This window comes from Gouania willdenowi, chromosome 16 (genome assembly GCF_900634775.1).
Source record: "Gouania willdenowi chromosome 16, fGouWil2.1, whole genome shotgun sequence".
NCBI lineage: Eukaryota > Metazoa > Chordata > Actinopteri > Blenniiformes > Gobiesocidae > Gouania > Gouania willdenowi.
In genome coordinates, this window is record NC_041059.1 from 11370226 (window position 1) to 11392061 (window position 21836).

The following is a 21836-nucleotide window of genomic DNA, read 5'->3' on the forward strand; positions in this document are numbered from 1 at the left end:
GTGACTTCATCCAAAGAGATGAAGAGGATGTTGCTACATCACACAGATCTGAAGCCAGAAATGAGCGTGCTACTACAACAAACTACATTTCTCTGCAGGTGAAGCTACTGTTAAATTACATTATCTCAAGGCCGGAAAACCAATTTATGAAAAACACATGACAAAATTTGTAGCGATGTCCCGATTCAACTTTTTCACTTCCGATACGATGCCGATATTGCATCCTTGTGTGTTGACCGATACCGATATCGATCCGATGTGATATCAGCACGAATCACATACTTTTGTTACTGATTTTGTAGTGTGGAATGTTAGAAAAGGCTTGATCAAGTGATGTTACTCAAAATCTCACCCATTTATTATTAAAGCTGGGGTACTCGCTTTATTTTCTCTATATTAAAAAATCTATATATATATATAGTGTATCGTAAAAGTATTAATTTTTGAAAAAATCGTACGTCTGCGCCTTATAATTAAGTATTTTAGTTAATAAAAAGCAGAGCCCACAAAGGAGCCTCATCATTGGCTGCCTTGATATATAGTGAAGCGTATGCACGGTGCGAACTTGTTTTCAGTTTTGGACTAACTTTTTTAGTTTTCCTTCTAGACAGGTAATCTAATGTTCCATTTTCCTATATTTTGTGCGCATCCTTTTGCGTGGCGACGTGATTTAGCGGTAGTGCACGTTCAGCTCTCGTGAACAATTGTGTGCACTTCCGTGAGAGGAGGAGACTGGGAGGGATAATCAGAGAGGGGGTTCGAATGCAGCCATGTCCCTCTGTCATGGTTCAAGAATCAGGTAGTGCAGCTTTAAACAATTGGTTACATAAATATTAACCTTCAACATAATATCTAAAGTATTCTATAGAGGTGTCCCAATCCGATATCGATACCGAAGATTGTAGATTGCAGTCCGATAAAATCTAACATTTGTTTTCTGGCTGATATCGAACTGATATCCAATATCAATATTGGACCGATATCAATATCGGATCAGGACACCCCTAAAAATTAGAATGTAAGATCCAGCCTGCAGAAATAGTTGACGGAATACAAATTAAAGGAAAAGCATTGATCGTTAAGTAAAACACTATTTGGAACAAATTAAAAAAATTTAAAAAAATAGATGAAAACGAAAAGTAATTAACAAATCTCAATAGAAATCTCTTTAAAATAAAATAAAAAGTTAATTTTAATATAATGCATTTGATTCATTCGACAAGCCAAGTCTTTTTCCCATTCTTCACCATTAACAAATGCAAAATCCAATGAAATAAACGAAATGGATAATACAAATAAAAAGTCCAATCAAGCTTTTAAGAAAAAAAGAACAAAAAAAAAAAAAAAAAACACAAAAGGAACAAAAAAATAATTCTTTTAGTTGACTTACCCTGGACTTCTTGGAAACCTTGTAACTCAAGTGAATATAAAGTAAATATAGAATAAACAATAACATGAATAAGATCAATGTTATTTAAAGTACAAAAAGAGCCACTCTGCAAATAAAACACAGACACAAAGACATTCATGACAGTTCAAAATTTAAATCAAATCCTGTCATCGTGACATTCTTCAAAAAATTATAATGTCTATGCAGGAACTTTGTATAAAAGGTTTTTATAACATCCCCAGCAATGGGAAATAACATATTCAAATACATTGTATATATATATTAAAAAAAAGATAAATAAAAACCTTACTCATGGCTCTAGTTGATAATATTTTATTTATTGTTGCTTTATACAGACAATTCATATCACTTTAAGCATATGAAAGTTTCTTGTTAGGACACTAGGCAAAAAAAACACAAAAAAACAAGACAAGCTGATCGCTCAAATCTCCTTAAAACCGCATGGCTAGATTTAAGGATTCGGCATATTACCATAATAAACATGGTGTTGTCTACAGTTAGAGAACAGGCAGTAGATGGAGATGTCATGGACTTAAGTGTGTTATGTTGTGTCTGAATCTGACTGTAGCTAAAAGGATAGATGGAAGCCCTGAGGGAGTTGGTGGTCCAGGCTAATGGAAACAAGTGCAACAAACACATCAGGAGGTTCATGATTATCTGACAATAAAAGGTACAAAGCTTTTCTTATCAAGACAGGAAACATTATTATTATTATTTTTCTATTTACTCATCACAGGCCGATGGACTTAAACAAACAAGCCACTGGTATTACCTGTTAATCCAGTGACTTTTTTCCACATCTCACCATCGTCACAATGAAGAATCGATTCAAAGATCACAGAGGTGCAGGCTTTAAACAGCATCACTTCCTGTTTTTCAGTAGTTGAGCCAATATAACAAGACCAAAGTGTGGAGGATGGATGGGTAATTATTGCACATAGCATAACATCAACATTACATACTTCAATAAGTCCCAATTACTGTTACAGTCAATGTTACAGAGGGAAAACTGACAAAATCTGAAAGGGTTTTTGACAAAGTTTATTAGATGGTTGAAAACATTTCTTAACCCACGTGTCCTCCGTTCTTTAAAGTTGTCAACCTTGTTAAAAATACTAAATAACTAAATTACTATGATGTTGATAAAATATTGTCATACATTACATACATTAAATTTCATGTTTTTCCATCAATTCATTCTCAAACCAGTAAGAGAGACAAAGCTGACTTACAAACGGTTTATCAGTCTAGTTTGAAAACAAAATCCAAACTAGTCTGCAAAGTATTGCCAAAACTCTCCCTGACCTTAAGATTATGTCTTCTTTCTGCTTCTTCCTCTGCCTGCTGCAGGTTGCAGGTTAGCCATTGGAGCAGAGAGCTTGTGCGTCTGGAAATCAATACTCTGCTGTAAGATCCCGGTGAGAATGAACTCAGCTGTGACGACTGGAAGTGACGCGGACAGAGCCGGTGCGCAAAGTGGCCAGTCGTCCTCACAGGAGATCACCAAAGTCTGTGGCTGAAAGAGAGATCAGAGGAGTTAAGAAGTAGCATAACGGGAAGTCGGCTCGATTTTTCTTTTGGTCTTATCCTTTACCTATGGGTACAGTTTCTACTTCAATCTGATTAAAACTAATGACTTTTTTTTTACCATCACATATAGACATAGGCTGTGTTCGAAATAGCACACTCCGTACTATGGGCTACAAACTCAAGTAAGTATATACTGCCTACTATATACTATAAGTATGGTTAGAATGATTAGGATGATGACCATTCCCACTAAAGTATACTTCCAAGTTTCCAAAGGTGCATTTCGACAAAAAGTGGAAGCACACTGAGGCTAAATATCTCTGTTGATTCGCCACCTTCAAAAGTTCTGAAAGCATTTTATCAACATGTGGTCATTTTTCCCATAAAACTCACGGAAACCTACCGGTATCTACAAAAAAGTTTAAAAAAAACTAATGGGAGACAAAAAAAAATGCTTTTATTTTGAAAAGGGGACACTTAATTTTTAGCTTAAAGCTGGTCCCAGGACAATTTTACATTCCGCTCACAATGCATCATGGGGCGGTTGAGTATGACTAGTGTACCCATCGTGCATATTTTAAAAATGTCCCGATATAGTATACGTCTGGGTAATTCTCGTGCACTCAGGGGTGGATTCACTAATATCTGAAATAAAGGGCGGTGGTCCAGTTGCTTCCCTAAATCCTTTAGTGATGCAGGTTCCTCACATGCTGCGCAGAATTCACTAAGATTGCAGCAATCATTAGTGCACGAGCAGAACTGGTGCAGACCGCCCCTATATAAATGAGCGTTTTGCTCTTTTCATGTGGAGACATCGGTGCGCACAAGCACACTGACATTTGAGGAAGTTAAATTTGATACAGATTGACTTATTTGTCTGCTGCAAATATTTAATAATGTACTAAACTAAATAGAAACATTTTAAGTTTTTTTGTTTGTTAAAAAAAAAAAAAAAAAAAAAAAAAGAAAAAAACTTAAAAACCTCACGATAGTTTTTTCCCTTAATTTAATGTGGGTGCTCCACCAGGACCTGTAACTTTGCTCTGATCAGTCCATGAAAAATAGGCAGATTTGGACCGAAACCGTCCTATTGATCTACCATTGATCTGAGTTAATGCAGTGTTTCCTCACCTGCACCTTGCTCCTCCCATATTTTTGTTCCCCTTGGGAGATTCGCCTACTATGCATATTCATTAGAGGGAAACGCGTTAAATGGAATGAGGGCGCATTCTGACGCGCTGAAGTTGTGCAGTCCAGATTCCCTGGGCTTTGTACTCCATATTAATGCATGGAGTGACGTTCGCACACGTTTTAATACCACTAAACCTTTTGTAAATCTGCTCCTCAATCTTTCCATACCATCTAATGTGAACGCACTATATACTCATTTTGACATCAGACTTAGTATGAGTAGCACGTTAGTATGACATTTCAAACACAGCCATAGTGTAGGCCTCATTGATCAAGAAATCAAAAATAATTTCCTTGATGATGTAATGATGTGAAAATTTAAGAAAAGATGTAAGAAATAGCAGCTTGAAAGTTTGTTTTGATCTCTACTGTAAACACTCACTTACAGTTTTGTGCATTGCATTGTGGGATGTGGAGTCCCATAGTCGGATGCATAGAAGTGTTTTTACTTCACGCTTACCGTGATTTCTTGGGTTTGCACCAGAAACTCTGCCAAAGTGACTTCCCAACATATTTCTGGTGTGTTCACGGACTGAAAGTCGTGGCAAAATATTGGCATGTTTATTTTGGGGTTTGCACTGAACGTTCCGAATCCGGTTGAAATTGAATGCCTCGCAAAGTGAGGTGATATCATGAGGAATAGCGGAAACAAACTAGAACAAAAATGGTGTCAAGCGAATCACAGTCCTTCTTGTCTGGTGAAGAAACACAAGAAAATCACTGTAAGAATGAAGGAAAAACACTTGTTTCCATATATGGGACTCCACATCCCAAAATACAATGCGTGAAACCTTTCCAAAAATGTCAGTAAAAGAGTGTTTACAGTGGAGATCAAAACAAACTTTCAGACTGCAATTTCAACATTTTACATCATTGTTTTCGAGAAAATTATTTTTAATTTATTCATCTATAAGGCCTACACTATGTCTTTATGAGATTAAAAAATGTCTCCAGTAGCTTTAACAGTTGTAACTCAAAGGAATGAATGTTACAGGAATGTCCCAATGACTGATTTATTTTGCATGTTGAAGTGACTGAACTGAATTCCTGATGTGGCCAAAAAAAAAAAAAAAACTTGTGTCAAATTACAAGTGCTAAATGTCTAATGTCAGCAGACACAGAACTGCTGATGAAAAAAATGTATGAAGGAAGCCTTAGAGAAATCTAAATAAGTCGTATCAAACAGTGAATGCAGTAATGGTCCATTTTATGGGTCAGTACAGGCTCATAAATCTTCTTTGAGCATAAAACTAATCTTGAATCAGCCAGGTCATTCCCTTATAAGCTGATTTCTGAATGTGAGCTACAGTACGTGAGAGGCTCTGTGCTCACCAGCACCTTTTGAGACGAGGGCATCTTTGATAAAAACGTCGCTCCACTGGAAGAAATGATTTCCTTCATGTGAGCTGGCTCTGGCTTCACAGACTTTGTCACATGGATTTCATATCCCTGAGGAAAAAAAGACAACACATACAGTGGAAAAAAGTAAATGAAACAGTTGTTTTTTTGTCATGTCATTCAATCTTGGGGACAGACAAAAAAACAAACAAACAATAAGACACTGTTATTTGTCATTGTATAACAGCTCCTATTATCTTTAGATCTTCTAATATGCCACTCCTTTCGAGCCTTGCTGAAACAAAGAGGCAATAGAAACCAAACACCTGACACAGTCATTGCACTACCAGGAAATGTTGTATTACAGTATATGCCACAAGGATGTGGAATGGATGAAGGATAAAAACAAGAGGCTATAGTGCTCCGCCTCCTGTCGGGTAAAGGCCAACGATGACAGAGTTACCTCTGGATTCCCCTCATGATTTACTTTTCCCTACCACACATGCAAATATAAATTGATTGGAATTGCATTGACTAATGAAAGCACTGGGAGAGTGCAAACCTCCGCCAAGCACCAAATATCCTCTGCCACATTCTCAGTTATCTAGATCAGTGATTCTGATCATGGCATCATCATCATTCACAATTTAAAGGCTTGGAAGAAATGTGTATCTCCATTAATAACAATACAGTAGGTCCAAATGTCTGGGCACACCCATTTTCTTTGAAAAATTGCAATTTTGATCCAATCTTGATTAAACTTGAGGGGATAATTGAGGAACCAACCTGACATAACCAAGTAAAATTTAATAAAGATCAGTACATTTTGAACGAAGATATTAATTCTTTCAAATTGAACCAATAAAGAGCAATAGTGATTTTTTAAACCGATCTAGAATCAGTGTATTGATACAGATCACCTCCAAAATGTAATGGAATGTTCCATAGCACAAGCTCTGTCTTATCTAATCTGTTTAGCACTTCTGATGTAATTCTTCTAACAAATAAATAAATGAAAAATGTATGAAATTAGTACCTCCTTGCCCGAGGTAGTAATATTCATCAGTTTCCGTCTATAATATGTAATCTAACTAAACCTAAACTAAGAAGAAAAGCTTAAAACATGTCAGATGACATAAGCTATGACTATAATGCCTGACTTTTTTTGTTGGCATGTAAAAAATAAGCAAAATTCCTCTTAGAGATAGAGGATGTGGGCGGGGCATGATGTTAAATGAGCTAATCAAAAGTCTTTGAAGTGTGGGAAGAAAATACATAATCAGAAATAATTTAAGTCGGCTAAGATCATTGTAAATGAAGTCCAATAAAGAAGCATTCTGATGACTAAATTAAAACTCAATCAAATGTCCATCACTAGACTGAAAGGAAGACTGACTGACTGGCTTGTGATTTGCTCTGAAAAGTTACCTGTAGAAGAAGCTGCTGGTGGGCATTTTTCAAAGAATCACTCAGACAGAAACTGAACTTTTTCTCTTGCTCTGGATCCTTCACTAGGAAAGCATTAGGATCCAGGAAACTCCCAGCTTTCCCACTCTGATGCACAGACAGAAGGAAAACCAGTCAGAATGTGTCCTCTGTATGAACTTCTGCCTTCATCCAACAGTCATCTCACCTTTTCCAGCCAGTTGGTGGTGACCACGGGCACACCTTTAGCCACAGCGCACAGGAACTTGACGGTTCTGCGCACTTTGTCCGTCACCAAACAGTTCATGTCGTCCACGCCGTTTGCCACGACGCCGCCTAAACGGGCCAACACCTTCTCCCCAGCTTCATCCACCACACCTGTGAACAGCACCTGAGAAACAGAAGGTGGTTTTCCATTATGAAGGATAAATGTTGATTTAAACCATTGGTTTTAAAAACTCTCTGCCACAGGTTTAAATTCACATGTGAAAGTTCAAGTTTTCTACAAAAGAAGAAATACTATTGGGTCATTCCCTGTAATTTTACAAAGGGCCCCGTGCACTTTGGTCTATGACCATTTTTTTGTGATTATTCAATAGGCACACTCTACATTTTAAGTTTGATCGGATGAATACTTTTTGCGATATGAACAATTTAGTGAGGAGGGGATGTGTTGATTTTTGTTTGTCCTTGTTTTTCTTTCATTTTCAGCTTCCAATATATCAGGAACTGCACCACATAGGAAACTGGAATTTGGTATAGTAATACAGCTCCACCTACTCTCTCAGAATGTACAAAAAGATCTGCTATACATCCGATCTGGTGGACATGCCAGCCCCCTTGGAGCTATGTACATAGACTGTTCAAATCATTATTGATTAGTCACATATATGCATTGGTTAACTTATTAAGTGATAGTCTGTTGAAATCAGAATTTTTTTTTTTTTTTTACTATTTTCATATGCCCATAACTGCATGTGGGAATGTAACAAACCAAATCAGATCTGTTTTCATTTATAGTATAAAATAACTATTTCTTGGGATATTATATCCCATTCTTTATGCAACTTGTTCATTTTTATTTTGGATCCCAACTTTGGGGTTATTTCATCACTAGCTGATATTGAAAATCCTTTACATGAGGCCATTGTAGCTTACCTCTGTCCTATAATCATTTCTTCTTTATTAGTTTAAAAATGGCTCAATAAATAGCAGATACACTGCCCAACTTCATCTACACACAGAAAATAGTGCAAGTGATTGTCTCATCTAGCACCCTCCAAAAAAGCAACAGTATTTCATTTTGATATAATTCTATCAACAACTAACTTCTTATAATACCCCTCTTGTGCAGACTTTGTAATAAAAATCTCCAAGAACTTACACACACACACACACACCTTATAAACCTGGCTCACAGCTCTTAGGCGACCGCTGACTGATGCTGGCGAAGCAGCAGAGGAGCGAGGACTTTTAGCAGCTGGAGATGAGACAGCAGAAGCCTTTCGCTTCCTGGATAAATGACTGGTTGGAGTCGGGGGAGGCTGCACCGGAAACAAAGACAGGAGTGGAAAAAAAATTAATAGTGGGAGATGATGAGAGAAGGCAACAGGACGAAACAAACAAACAAAAAACGGAGTAGGAATAAATTTAAAAATAGAATAAAGATTTAAATGTATGAGTAGGAAATGGCTGCTTAACTGAATTCATTTAGTTGTAATAGTGGTGATAAGAGGGAAAGAGAAGGAAACACAGACTGGCTCTGATGGTGATGGTGGTACATAATGAGGATTACAGAGGCTGACTCACGAGTGCAATGAGGCCTGCAGCAAAGGCAATAGCTTTCTCTACAAAAATGGAAATCCTACACACTAGAAGAGTTCCTAGTTTTTATTTTTTGGAACTTCACATTATTAAAGACTAAAGTTACCTCTGATGCCTCCATATTTGCATCTTGGGTCACGATGATGTTGGATATTTCCTTTTCTTCCACCTCTTTCTTCATCTTAGGGACGGCTGATGACCGACCTCTTGCTCTTCTGCCCAAATTTCCCACTTCCTCTTCCTCTTTTGATGGATTTTTGCTCTCTTCCTTCTTTGCTCGAGCACTGGATGCCCGGGTCCTCGTCTTAACTTGAACAGCAGGACTTCTAAATTCACTTCCAATTTTTCCTTCACTCTCTGCAGCTTTTTCTGTCCCACCATCATTATTATCAGTGGTGTTAAACCAGTCCTTCTTTTTACCTTTCCCTTTGCTCTTGCCCTCATCACTTCCCTTCCTCACATTGGGAACCAAAGCTTCCTCCTCATTGTTCTTCTCTGGTTTTTGACCTTGCCCTCTGACATTTCTTTTCAGATAGAGTGCTTCTTGTTTGGGGAATTCTTCCTCTTGATTTAAGGATTGTTCATCTGTAGCTGCAGGTTCAGAGATACTTATGGTAACTTGCTGCTGCTGCCCCCTAGTGGTAGAGGAACGCTGGGTATATGCTTGACTGGATGATCTCTCTGTTTTTCTTCTCCTACCGACTCTTTCAGGAGGAGTCGAGTGTGTATCACTCTCACTGATCACTTGATTGTGAGAGTCTGACACCAGTTCTGTTTTCCTTCCTCTTCTTCCTCTGTTGGCGGAACTCACAGAGCTTTGAAGGTTAGGCTTTGAAATGACTTCTGGTGGATTTACGTGAGTACTCTGAGGCTCTGCGGCAGGGATTGTCCTTCGACGGGTGGTCCTGACTGGGGTGACCTGTGGGGTATCACTGAGCCTCTTCCCCCCCCTACCTCGACCTCTTCCTTTACTCTCCTTTGTTATGCTGCTTAATGCAAACCTCTCTGGGCTAACAGAGTTTGAAGAATTTGAGTGAGATCTGGTTCTTCTTGCAGGAACGTCATCTTGTGTCGAAACTGGCAGCTCGGATATTAATGGAGCACCTGTTCTAATTGTACCTCTTCGAGCTCTAGCTGGAGTTTGTGGCTCTTTTTCATTCTTTTCGTTTTTATCTTTTGCTAACACCTTACTTTTCTTCACTTTTACCTGTTCACAGTGTAGTTTCTTCTCTTCTTCCTTCTCTTTCTGTTGCTCCATTTGAGCTGCTACTTTTTCCTCATTTCTTTGAGCCAATTTTGCTTTTTTTCCTCTCTGTGGTCTGCTCATCTGCCCCTGATCACGGTTGTTTATTCTTGTATCTCTTTGAGATTTTTCTCTCTGGGATCTCAGCTTTGCTACATTATCATCCTTGCCGCTTTCCATTTCCAGACTTTGCTCATCTTCAGATTTCCGAGAAGCTTGATTCAAGTTCACTTCATGACTTTGCTCAACTTTACATTGATTCAGAGGCTGAGTTTCACCAGCACAGACTTCAGAGGAAGTTTGGGACTGTGACTCGTCTTCAATCTGGAGTGGCTTTGCTTTTCTTTTTAGTGGGCCTAAGATCAAGTCTGGACTGTCTTCTTCTTCATCAATAACTGCTGGCTGTGTGTCAGCACAAGCAGCATCCATGCTCGGGGCAAGTCCTGTCTTCTGCTCTTCAGCTTTCTGATTTTGACAGCCCTGAATAAGGTCTTCCTCCTGGTTTTGTCCATTCTTGGATTCAGCAGTGCAGCCCTCAGCACTCATAGAGGACTGTACCTCGTCTTGTCTTGGCAGTGGCTCTGCTATACTTAGATTTGATTTTGGTATCGAATCAGCATCACTTTCTACATCTTCACCTACATCAGTGGGCGGACTTTCATGGGCTTGTATAGGCTGCGTTGCAGCAATAATCAGCTCATCTTTAGGTGACTTTTCTTTTTCGTTTAGTGGAGGAGAGAATTCTCCACCATCGCTGTCCTCAGTGTCTGTAGTTTGCATGGGCTGAGTTTCACTTAAGGTATGTTGTTGGTCTTCTTCCTTCTGATGTTTTACTTCTGAGTGTTGTGCAAATCTAACATGACTAGAAACATTTAAGCTCACTGCCAAAGAAGGAACCATGAGCTGGGTTTCTGCCATGGTGGGAGTAGAGGAGTCTGTAAAATCCATAGGCTGAGTATCAGTAGAAGCAGAGTTTTGTCTCTCTTCTTCCTCTTCCTCGCACCCCGCATCATAACAGGATGCTGAGATGTATGCTTGTGTGGCCTGCAGTGCCATGTCTTCCTGCTCCTCTCTATCAAACACTCCTGAAGTCATGGCTTCCTCCTCCTCCTCGTCATCAGTTGTATCTACAGAGACATTGTCAGCATTGGAGAAGGCAGCGTAAGCTTGGGTCTCCTCCAGATGAACTCCTACTTCCACAGAAGGAAACGACTGAGGGCTTTCTATTGCTAACGCTTTGTCATGTGACTGCAGGTGGCTGCTTTCAGACAATCCCAGTTGGAAAGACTGTACACGGCTGGTGTTGTCCTGTGATTTGTCCAAAGCCGAGTCATGCACTAATGCGTTGGTTGTCTCCATACTCATCTGATGAGCTTGAGGGTGAAGGATAAAGGACTGTGTCTCAGCTACAATAAAGTCGTCTTCTGCTTGGCTGTTTGAGCCGGGAGACATTTGTACAGGTCGGACCTCAGGTGCTACTGCACATGGAGGACAGAGTAGTCAAAAAGAAACAAGTTGGTTTTCTATACATCAACAACACACAGAACTGTTTTTGTGGTTATTACTAAAAATAAATTCCTTACATCTAAATGTGCCTGAAGAGGAGCTTGTGAAAGCCTGAGTCTCCATTTCTTCAACTTCATCTAAAAAAACCAAACAAACAAGGAAAGCAATTTTTTAAACATTTTAAACACTGGGATTTAGTTGGTTGCAACATGTTTGCCTGTAACTGTTTAAAGTAATTACGTTTTAAATTATTTATGCATTTGTCCAAAACGGGTCTCTGTTGACAATGAGACCTTGCTGTCTCTCTAATGGGGCTATCCTATATGTATAAATAGCTGCATCTTTGAATAATTTTGACTGAAGATCACAGCAGCCATGACAAGGGATTACTGAAGATTAATGCTACAAATATACATTTCAAACTACACTTGGAGAGGCAGTTGTAAGCATATGAATGTGTAGATTACTTTGACATAGTGATACTGTAATCATTATTACATGTAATCTTCTCTTATTATCATCTGTACTTTCATTGTTAAGTGTTTTTTTTTAAAAAGCTCTATATAAAATAAAGACATTATCATTTTTATTAAAGTTTAAGTGTGTCTCGGTGTCGGTCCAATATCAGGAAAAAAACAAATAAACCAAAAAAATGAGTACTGGATTATATTGACCTGCATCTAAAACTTCTGATATATTGTAAATATAAATTGTCTCTTAATTTCTACAGTAAATCATATTAATCTGAAAACCTGTGATTTTTAACATCTAATTGTACATATCCCTGATGAACAAATATTAAACCAATGAGAGTTCGCAGTATGCACCCAAATACACCTAACAATAGAAAGACACCAAAGTGCAGCATTTACTTACTGATAAGTTCTAAAGGACTGGAGGATTTACCTGTTAACTGGATAGGAGTAGAGCAGTTCTGCAGGAAGGGAGCCAGCATCCCAGGAGTGTTTTCTCTCTGCAAGCCTGGAACTCGTTCCTCTTCGATATCTGTATCCTTACCTTCCACATCTGTATCACTATCAGCACAAACATCAGGTGGGTTTGCACCATCCTCCACAGGAGCCACAGCAGACTCATCGACATCAGTATTTGCATCAGAGTCGGACTGTGCAGCTTTTGGCTGAGGAGAGACAACGGCCGCCACTGGAAACGGAACGTCATCATCATCCACATCTGTGTCACTGTCAGAGAGAATGTCTAACTCTGCACAGTGTGGTTCGGTGACAACAGCATCTGTAGCGGATTTATTGATGGTTGATGCAGGGAGATCATCATCTGTGTCGCTTTCAATATGTAAGCTTTGAGGGACAGCAGGGACAGGTTTTGGCTCAACTAACCCTAAATCTGAGTTTTCCTTTTGCTCCGTCTCCTCATCCACATCTGTGTCACTGTCAAGGTGGAAATCGCTGAGCTGCTCTGAGGAAGCACCATCAGCTGCACTCTGAAATGATGTGGACTTTGCTTTTGTGGCAGCATCAGCATCTGACATGACCGCATCTTCACCCTTGTCAGAATCACTGCTCACTGCGATGCCTTCAGGCTGAATATGTGAAATTACAGGAGGAGGGGTGTTGACACGCTTGTGAGAGGAAGGAACACTTTGGAAACTTCTACAAGGCACGTCTTCATCCTCATCGATGTCTGTGTCACTGTCAATGTCAAACCGGAGCAAATGAGGAGGCCTGTCAGATTGCTGGGCTGTGTTGCCTAAGGATGGAGCTGCTTCCCCCTCTGCCACATCAGAGTCACTGTCCATGGTAAATACAGGAACTGCATCATTGGTGGATCCTGAAGGAGAATCGTGCAGGCCAGATTTGTCTAAAACAATGTCTTCTTGAATCTGATGTTGGTCACTGCCCTTAGAACGTGTTCCATTCTCTAATACACTATCGTTTACAATCTCCGTCTCCTCAGTGGTAAAGCAAACGTGTTGCTGTGACCTTTTACTGGTGGAGGAAGACGGTGTGATGATGCTTTCATCCTCACTGTATAAATAAAAACACATTTGAATCAAAAACTGAAAATAAAACATTAATGTGGAAATAATTTCAATCACACAATAATATAATCTAAATATTTTTTTAAAAATTTAAAAAAAATGGGTATTTGCATGTATACCTTTCAGGTACTGTGGTGCTTGCAGGACTCAGGAAAGTTGAACACTTTGGACTGGATTTATGAGAATCTGAATCAGACACAAAGAAACGTGTGAAATCTTATTTGAAATTCATTTTAAATCATATGTGGACATGTTACATACCGTAAGTCTTCTGCAGTCTTTCGCCTCCTGTTTGGTTTTCTGAATCCGAATCAGACTCTGGTACTAAAGTCCCCTGCTGCTGGTTTGGAGTTTGCTCAAAAAGTAAGCAGCTTTCTCTGACAGGACTCCTTTTGGGTGACTCTGTCAGCCTTAAACCCGAGATGCTTGTGTCTTTTCTGCCTTCCTCCGTGACACTGTCCTCCACTCCTGAATTTGTGCTCCCAATAGTATTTGCGTCTGCTTGAGAAGATCCAGCACCGGGGCCACAGCTGACATACCGACAAGGGATGTCAGCCACCAGCAATCCGTCAGCATCACTGAGGGCGTATCGCACATTGGGTGTTAGCTTCAGCCGGCCTTTATGAGTGCCGTTCATGCTCCCTCTGTCCCAAACCAAAGCCTCCATGTCCATTTCATTGTGAGCGTGTCTTCTTCTATAGACGGATACACTGATGGTTGCATGCTGCTTGGATACAGAGGGTGCTGACAGGAGCAGAGTGCAGGTGCTGGGATCACGACCCAGCACGTTCTCTCCCAAAAACAGTGGAAACTCTAGGTAACAAGGATGAAAGCAATAATTTTAACAGAGGTGTGCCGATAGAACTTTTTCACTTCTGATACGATACAGACATTAGAGCCTTCACATGGATCTGATGCAAAATCAGCAGAAACATACATACTTTTATTACTTTTATTTGTAGTGTGGATCGTAGAAAAGTCTTGATCAAGTGATGTTACTCAAACAGAGAACAACAGCCAGCAACATGAGGGAACAACTGACCCATTTACTATTAACAATGGCATACATGAAATCTAACCTTAAAACATAAGAATATTCTACAACTCAATAAATTAAATTCAAAATAAATTAGAAGACCCTGAAAAATAACTTCAACTGTACAGGCGTCATAGTCAGTTAGGAAATGTTTGTGTTGCTTGGCAACAGCCTCTTCTCCCTTCCAGTTGTGGACCTATTTGTTTTGGCGGAGCCAAATAAATGATTAAATATACAAATAATTATACTTTTGACTAATAAAATGTGGGTGTAGAACTGTTGTATAAAAGCAATATCACACTCGAGATTGTGCTGAATATCAGACCGATATCAATATTAGATCGGGACATCCTTAAATTTTAATGTTCACAATTAATCATGTTAACTATCTTTGAGCTTAACGAGAAAAGAGTAAGGGGAGAAAGCAGCACATTTTGAAACATTGTATGTAGTCATCTTTTTAAGAAATTCAAAATCGTATATAAAATCCATTAATTTTAAGTTGTAAAAGCGTATACGAGTACAAACGAGGCTAACTGTACAGTTGACTTGATTGCTCATCATTTTTGTATTTCTGTATTATGTCTTGTTTTTATTTATTTATTTTATTTTATTGTGTGCAGGAAAGCATTGTAGGGTTAAAACTTCAACAATAAACTTTTAAAACCTAAAGTATCAGCATGAAAAGTGAACTCCTCACCTTTCTCAGGGATGTGTTGATTTTTCAGGATGCACAGCTTGGCCAATGGTTTCCCTCTTTTATTCTCATTCTCTTCCTCATCTGACTCCAGGATTGAGTCACTGATCGCCTGTGTAGCATCCATTCCTAACAAAGTGTCAGAAAGCTTCATCAGCACCACATCCCATAATAAACGAGGGCAAATCCAGACATGTCCAGAGATCCACTGCAGAGCCACTCCACCAAGCTACTCATAGCCAGGGAAGCTAACTCATTTAAACTACAGTTACACTATCTGAGCATAGGATTAAAAAAAAAGTTGCATTACAATACCAGTTTAACGTTTTCCTGCTGTTCTCAGCTTTCAGTAGATGCCAATGTAACGTTTAATTAAACTTTTTGTTGTACATTTAAACTAAAACTGCATTAGCAAGTCATCTTCCGGTGTTACAGATCATCTGGTTCCCCCGTTTCATTAGTGACTATTTTGCGTTTTTGTAAATATTTGTTTGAATATTCCTTTAAATAAAAACAAACAAAAAAAACACTTCTTCTGAAACTTAGTTGAATAAAAACAACCTTATCAGTTGCAAGGCGGGGTTGAAATTAATTCATTACTTAAAATAACGTGTCGGAATACATTTTATCAACACACAGCTACCAAACACGATCACATCCAAATCGAATATTATTCACAGTGATCTACAATGGTCAAATTGTCTATTATTATGTTTATTATACTTATTCATTATGAGCGTCCTCTGTAACCAATAGCAACAGCTGACACAGTGGAGGAAACAGTCTCTAGCTAACACGGAAACCGATCTAGTCGAAACACTTAATATATTGAAAACATTAAGAAAAATATGTACTTCTTAAGATCAACTTACTTCATAAAGCATGTCACATCACAGTTAAGTGCAATACGAACCTTAATATTATGTAAACCGTTTTAGCTTTCAGCACTACTTGTAGTTTTACTTATCCAAACACCACTGGCTACCTGCAATGGCAAAAGTCTAATTACATTCTGTAACTTTGACGAACATTGATATGAACAAATAAGAAAATAAGCTTTGATTAAACACAATGCTTGCACCAACCTTTACATGCCTTGCTTTCCTCGTCCAGCATAAACAATGTGCAATGACTTCCTGGTAAAACTATCAATGTCGACAAGAGGGCAGCATGGCTACATTTGATTGGTCAGTTAGCCTATCACTCATCATTAAACCTTTTTCTATTGGTTTGTGCAGAAATCTCTGGATTCTGATTGGACCAAAATTGCTTGACCGTTGTCGCACACCTAGTAAGTTTCGCGCCATTCACAATTACAAATAAGTGTACTTTAATAAATAATAAATGGAAAAAGTAAACTATAATTGCAAAAGAGACGTTGACTTTTGTAAATCACTATGTATATGAAAATATGTCAGTGTCTGGTAGATAATAGTTCCCATTATTTACTTTACTGGTGCCCATTTTAAAGATAGTTGTGTGAATTTTACTTGCACTGTCACTCAAGGGCTAAAGGAATTTATCTGGATAATAATCTATTTCTACTAAAACAACACAAATAGGTGCCTTGCTTTGGCAATACATTGTTACAGCCTAATCAAAAAGTACTCCAACATTTTTTTCTGTTTCCTAAGACATTTCATCTCGTTCCAGAACAAGATATTATAGTATTTGTTATTTGTAAAATAAAAAAGAAGAGAATAGAAGGCTTTTATTGTCATAATACACAATGTAGAACGAAACTGAAGGACAACTTTGGTGGTGGACGAGTTCAGGTATAAAGAAAATATAAAATTACCAGTATACGTCAATGGTGTTGTTTTGATTATGCATTTCATGTGACCTTATAGTCACACATCTACACTCTTAAGCAGCAATTGTACATTAAAAAAATTGGGGGTTTTGTTCCATTTCTATAGGTCTTGATATGTTTTGTTTGACATAAATGACAACTGGAGAGCAGAGAAAAGGCTAAGCATAACATATTTGATATTCCAAATGGAATTTGGTAATTATTAAACTCTTGCAATCACAAGTTCCACATGTTAAGACCAAGTCTCTAAATAGATATTTCCATTATTGTAGCCTTCATTGTGTACTTTATTGATTTTATAATCTGCATATTTGCTGTTGTATATTTAATATTTCAAAGACTCCTTTATTTCTGTTTATAATGATGTAATTCATACTTTAAGACATAAGTTGATTTATTTGTACTCACATGGTGCTTTTAGTACTATTTGAATACTGCTGTTATAGTGAAATATTTTTTCTACTAGGGCAAGTATGGTTTTATATCAAGTGAATCACTGCTTTCTAGTCACTTGACTCAGTTATGTCATACATCAGTAAAATACTTTATGGTTATAGATTTTTTAAAACATAGATGAAGGAGCAAAAGAAGAGCAGTCCAAAGTACAGAAACGGGATACGAAGGAATATCAGAAAAGAAACAAAAACAAATTGTTTTTAAAGCTTTTATTTCAGGTGAATGATGGAATAGCTACCGTAATCTTTTTTTCTTTTTCTAGCTTTGCTTTTCACTATCTTGGTTTCTTGTGGTGGTTTCAACTTATGCGTCTTGGATGTCTCGGCTAAAATATCTTGGGTCCCTAGGCATCTTCTTCAGCCTCCTCCTCAAATTCCCCCTCTTCTTCTGCTGTGGCATCCTGGTACTGCTGGTACTCAGACACAAGGTCATTCATGTTGCTCTCTGCCTCTGTGAACTCCATCTCATCCATACCTTCTCCTGTGTACCAATGCAAGAAAGCCTTACGGCGGAACATGGCGGTGAACTGCTCGGAGATGCGCTTGAACAGCTCCTGGATGGCTGTGCTGTTGCCAATGAATGTGACGGCCATCTTGAGGCCACGGGGTGGAATATCACAAACGGCGGTCTTGACATTGTTGGGGATCCATTCGACGAAGTAACTGCTGTTCTTGTTCTGCACGTTGAGCATCTGCTCATCGACCTCCTTCATGGACATGCGGCCACGGAACACGGCGGCAACCGTCAGATAACGCCCGTGTCGGGGGTCGCAGGCAGCCATCATATTTTTGGCGTCGAACACCTGCTGGGTGAGCTCTGGAACGGTGAGGGCACGGTACTGTTGGCTACCTCTGCTGGTCAACGGAGCGAAGCCGGGCATGAAGAAGTGCAGACGGGGGAAAGGCACCATGTTGACGGCCAGCTTGCGAAGATCGGCGTTGAGCTGGCCAGGGAAGCGCAGGCAGGTGGTAACTCCGCTCATGGTAGCGGACACCAAGTGGTTCAGGTCTCCGTATGTAGGTGTGGTTAGTTTGAGTGTGCGGAAACAAATGTCGTACAGAGCCTCGTTGTCAATGCAGTATGTTTCATCTGTGTTCTCTACTAGCTGATGAACTGACAATGTGGCATTGTAAGGCTCAACCACGGTATCTGACACCTAAGGGATGAAATATAAACAATTTGATTCAGCCTCGTGGATTACAAAGGAAAACAAGTTCAAATAAGCAACAACACATGGCTATCACAAGGCTAGAGTTACCTTGGGGGAAGGCACCACGCTGAAGGTGTTCATGATACGGTCAGGGTACTCCTCCCGGATCTTGCTGATGAGCAGGGTTCCCATGCCAGACCCCGTACCCCCCCCAAGAGAGTGTGTGAGCTGGAAGCCTTGGAGGCAATCGCAGCTCTCTGACTCTTTACGGACCACATCAAGGACAGAGTCCACTAGCTCTGCTCCCTCTGTGTAGTGACCCTTGGCCCAGTTGTTTCCAGCACCGCTCTGACCTTCGGGGCAGAAAGAGAAAAACTGTCAACATCCATCCACATTTTATATAGAGGCTACTTTATTTATTATTTTAATTTATTGATTTTGCTGTACCAACCGAACACAAAGTTGTCAGGTCTAAAGATCTGGCCGAAGGGTCCAGACCTCACAGAGTCCATGGTGCCAGGCTCCAAGTCCACCAGAATGGCACGGGGCACATATTTGCCTCCTCCGCAGGAAAGGAGACGTGAGATAATGGGAAGAAAATAAATATCAGCTTAATATTTCAATTGATTTTTTTTTTGCGTCACCTGACACAAACTGTAAAAAAAGAATTATATATGTATTACAGGGTATAAATCATTTCAAGGGTAATTATAATTTGAAGCATAAGATATGCCAATGCCAGCTTACAACTAACCTGATGCCTCGTTGTAGTAAACACTGATCCTGTCCAGCTGCAGGTCACTGTCTCCGTGATAAGTCCCAGTGGGATCGATGCCATGCTCATCGCTGATCACTTCCCAGAACTGCAGACATAGAATTACAGGCATCATATGACAGTCAATCACCAAGGAATGTACGCATTTGTACATTAGCTTTGCAGTTTATGCATCAGGGAGTTTAAAATGTTATTACAGTGCATCTGTATATTTGGGATTTAATGGACATTGTAGAGATTCCTTCATTCTAGAAAGCCAAAATTGTCATTTTTTCCCCCTTCAACACAGCTGGTAATGTTTCCATTCTGTAACTGATGACTTGGCAGAATGCAGCTCTCTCATATGAAGAGGGAACACAAAGAAGCTACAGATCACACTGGAGGCCAAACTGAAAATAAACTATCTGCAGGGAGTCACACTACACTGAGCACTGAATATCTCCTCATTAGTATTCATTTTGTCTCTTTAAAGTGTCCACTTAGACCCTTTAACTGCATGCAGAAATTACAGTAAATTGTATGGCTTTGTCATATAGTAGACTATCATTCCCATGTACATCTTTTTTTTTTTTTTTTAAATCCAGGGATTTCTGCCAATAGCCCTAGGAAGAGGATTTAAAGCAACCTGAATAAGCAGAAGAATTAGCATTATTTTACAAGCAGGAATTTGGCAGAAAGGAGTACAATGACCATTTGGTATTTTTAAAATTAAATTGAGAAATAGAATCTTAAAGGTAATTACAGTACTAAAAATTAATCAGTGAAAGAATGAGGACAATAAGAAGGCAAAGCCACACCCTGACCTAATTCACAACAATGTAACCCCTCAGCAGATCTATCAATCATATTCACTGGACATCTCAGTCAAAGGACACAAAGGGGAAGCCTTGCTGATCAATTCAAGAAACCAGATAAGGAAAGTGAAAAAAATAAATCTATGACCAAATTATTATTACTCTCCAACACCCCTGCAACAATAACCTCCATTGGATCCCTTTTCATATTAACCATTTGAGTAGCAACATTTTTCACAAATACATACTGACATTTAACTACAAAAGCTTTCATCAAAATTTGCATATTCGGTCCAATTGAGGATGCACTGACTTCACCCTTTGTGCATTCAGCTGTTTCCACCAGCGACCCCCCACCCACCCCCTAATTTGGTTTGGGAGGGGAAAACATGGATTAAAAAAGAAAGGCCCTACTTTGCTAGACATGAACATCTGCCAGTAGATAAGTCTCAGTGTACTATATACCGTAAAACAAAAAATAGGTCATAAAGGGATGGGGTTGCTGTCTGTGGCCAATAAGCAGTTGTAAAACTGTAATAATGGAGCAAATAAATTCAGCAGATTACATTGATGCTGCTAGACTGGGTTGGTGTGGTAATGGAATACTCCTTTATGATGAATTGGAGATGGAAATTGAATAAAGTGTAAAAAAAAAAAAAAAAAAAAAAAAAAAAAAGTTATATGGAATCATGATACTTATAGAAATGTATTCTTTATAGAGCATATGGTATCTCTGAATGATGATCCAGTCCATCTTTTCTTTATCAATTATCCTTGCCACACCCTTTCACACTCCCCCTACTCTCTTCTCTCCATAAGCTGCAGTCTACCTTTACAGCCCAGGGATATAAAATGTAATCTATATGAGATACTGAACCATCAGGCTTTGAGTTAGATTTTTTTTTTCTTTTTCTTTTCTTAGTTAAATACCAAGCCTCTCATCTCAGTTTTCTGTCACTGTGTGCAATACCAGTTAAATCTACCTTGAGCAGGACAAAGAAAGCAGCCCAGCTGAGTAACAGAAGTGACACACAGGCTAGTTTTCTCCTCTTCTTTTTTTTTTTTTTTTTTTAACCAATTAATGTCCTGTGATAATATGAATTCACAGTGTTGGGACACATACACGCCCGCTGTGAACAAAACCATGGCACAATGACACAGTTATGTCGATCTATGGCTGAACACACCCACCTACCCACCACCTACCCACCAGTTACCGCAGTGCACTGACTGGAAAATGAAGCACCACCATACGAAGGATGTTTTCTGATTCATCATATTAAAACCTATATATATATATATACTACATTTCAGAACATCTATTTGCAAATAATTGATATCATCTTATATTCTCTGAAATGAGTGAATGCACCCGTGCTTAAATAAAAAAGGGGTGAATTTGTCTTAAAATGATGAAAAAAAAATAAAATAATAATAATCACAGTTGTATTCTCTTACCTTGGCACCAATCTGGTTACCGCACTGACCAGCTTGGAGGTGCACAATTTCCCTCATGTTTGATGCAAAAGTTTATCAACGAAGAGCTGAAAGAGTGGAACCGGGAGGATCCTAGTAGTAGACCGCAGACTCCGACCGAAAAGCAGGACAATGGATTTATAGGGTCTGGGAC

General features: G+C 39.0%; 2 protein-coding genes across 3 annotated transcripts; both read right to left on the bottom strand.

The window, feature by feature from the left end:
* Positions 1-1707: 1707 nt before the first annotated feature.
* Positions 1708-16351, bottom strand: mdc1 (mediator of DNA damage checkpoint 1). The gene is made up of 12 exons (XM_028471528.1): positions 16304-16351; positions 15222-15347; positions 13747-14298; positions 13605-13671; positions 12375-13471; positions 11546-11605; positions 8826-11440; positions 8296-8439; positions 7104-7286; positions 6899-7024; positions 5465-5581; positions 1708-2927 (listed from the first exon to the last, which is right to left on the bottom strand). The coding sequence occupies exons 1-12, from the start codon at positions 16332-16334 to the stop codon at positions 2724-2726; spliced, it is 5322 nt and encodes a 1773-aa protein (XP_028327329.1). The 5' UTR covers positions 16335-16351; the 3' UTR covers positions 1708-2723.
* Positions 16352-17681: 1330 nt separating this feature from the next.
* On the bottom strand, positions 17682-21803 carry tubb5 (tubulin, beta 5). Of its 2 annotated transcripts, none has more exons than XM_028470029.1 (5): positions 21665-21803; positions 19392-19500; positions 19089-19196; positions 18746-18990; positions 17682-18643 (listed from the first exon to the last, which is right to left on the bottom strand). In XM_028470029.1, exons 1-5 carry the CDS (start codon positions 21719-21721, stop codon positions 17831-17833), a joined length of 1332 nt encoding a protein of 443 aa, XP_028325830.1. In that variant the 5' UTR covers positions 21722-21803; the 3' UTR covers positions 17682-17830. The 2 variants fall into 2 exon arrangements, with proteins under 2 accessions (XP_028325830.1, XP_028325829.1); XM_028470028.1 differs by having other exon boundaries at positions 19089-19199.
* Positions 21804-21836: the final 33 nt, after the last annotated feature.

Excerpts from the sequence above, each read along its gene's own strand:
- mdc1 (XM_028471528.1), bottom strand. The coding sequence starts at position 16,334 with ATGCTGGACGAGGAAAGCAAGGCATGTAAAG. Across the intron at positions 7,287-8,295 it reads CTGTGAGCCAGGTTTATAAG|GTGCTGTTCACAGGTGTGGT; the intron begins GTGTGTGTGTGT and ends TCTGTTTCTCAG. Across the intron at positions 7,025-7,103 it reads CCACCAACTGGCTGGAAAAG|AGTGGGAAAGCTGGGAGTTT; the intron begins GTGAGATGACTG and ends TCTGTGCATCAG.
- tubb5 (XM_028470028.1), bottom strand. The coding sequence starts at position 21,721 with ATGAGGGAAATTGTGCACCTCCAAGCTGGTCAGTGCGGTAACCAGATT. Across the intron at positions 19,200-19,391 it reads TTACTACAACGAGGCATCAG|GAGGCAAATATGTGCCCCGT; the intron begins GTTAGTTGTAAG and ends TTTCCTGCGGAG. Across the intron at positions 18,644-18,745 it reads GCGTGGTGCCTTCCCCCAAG|GTGTCAGATACCGTGGTTGA; the intron begins GTAACTCTAGCC and ends TTCATCCCTTAG.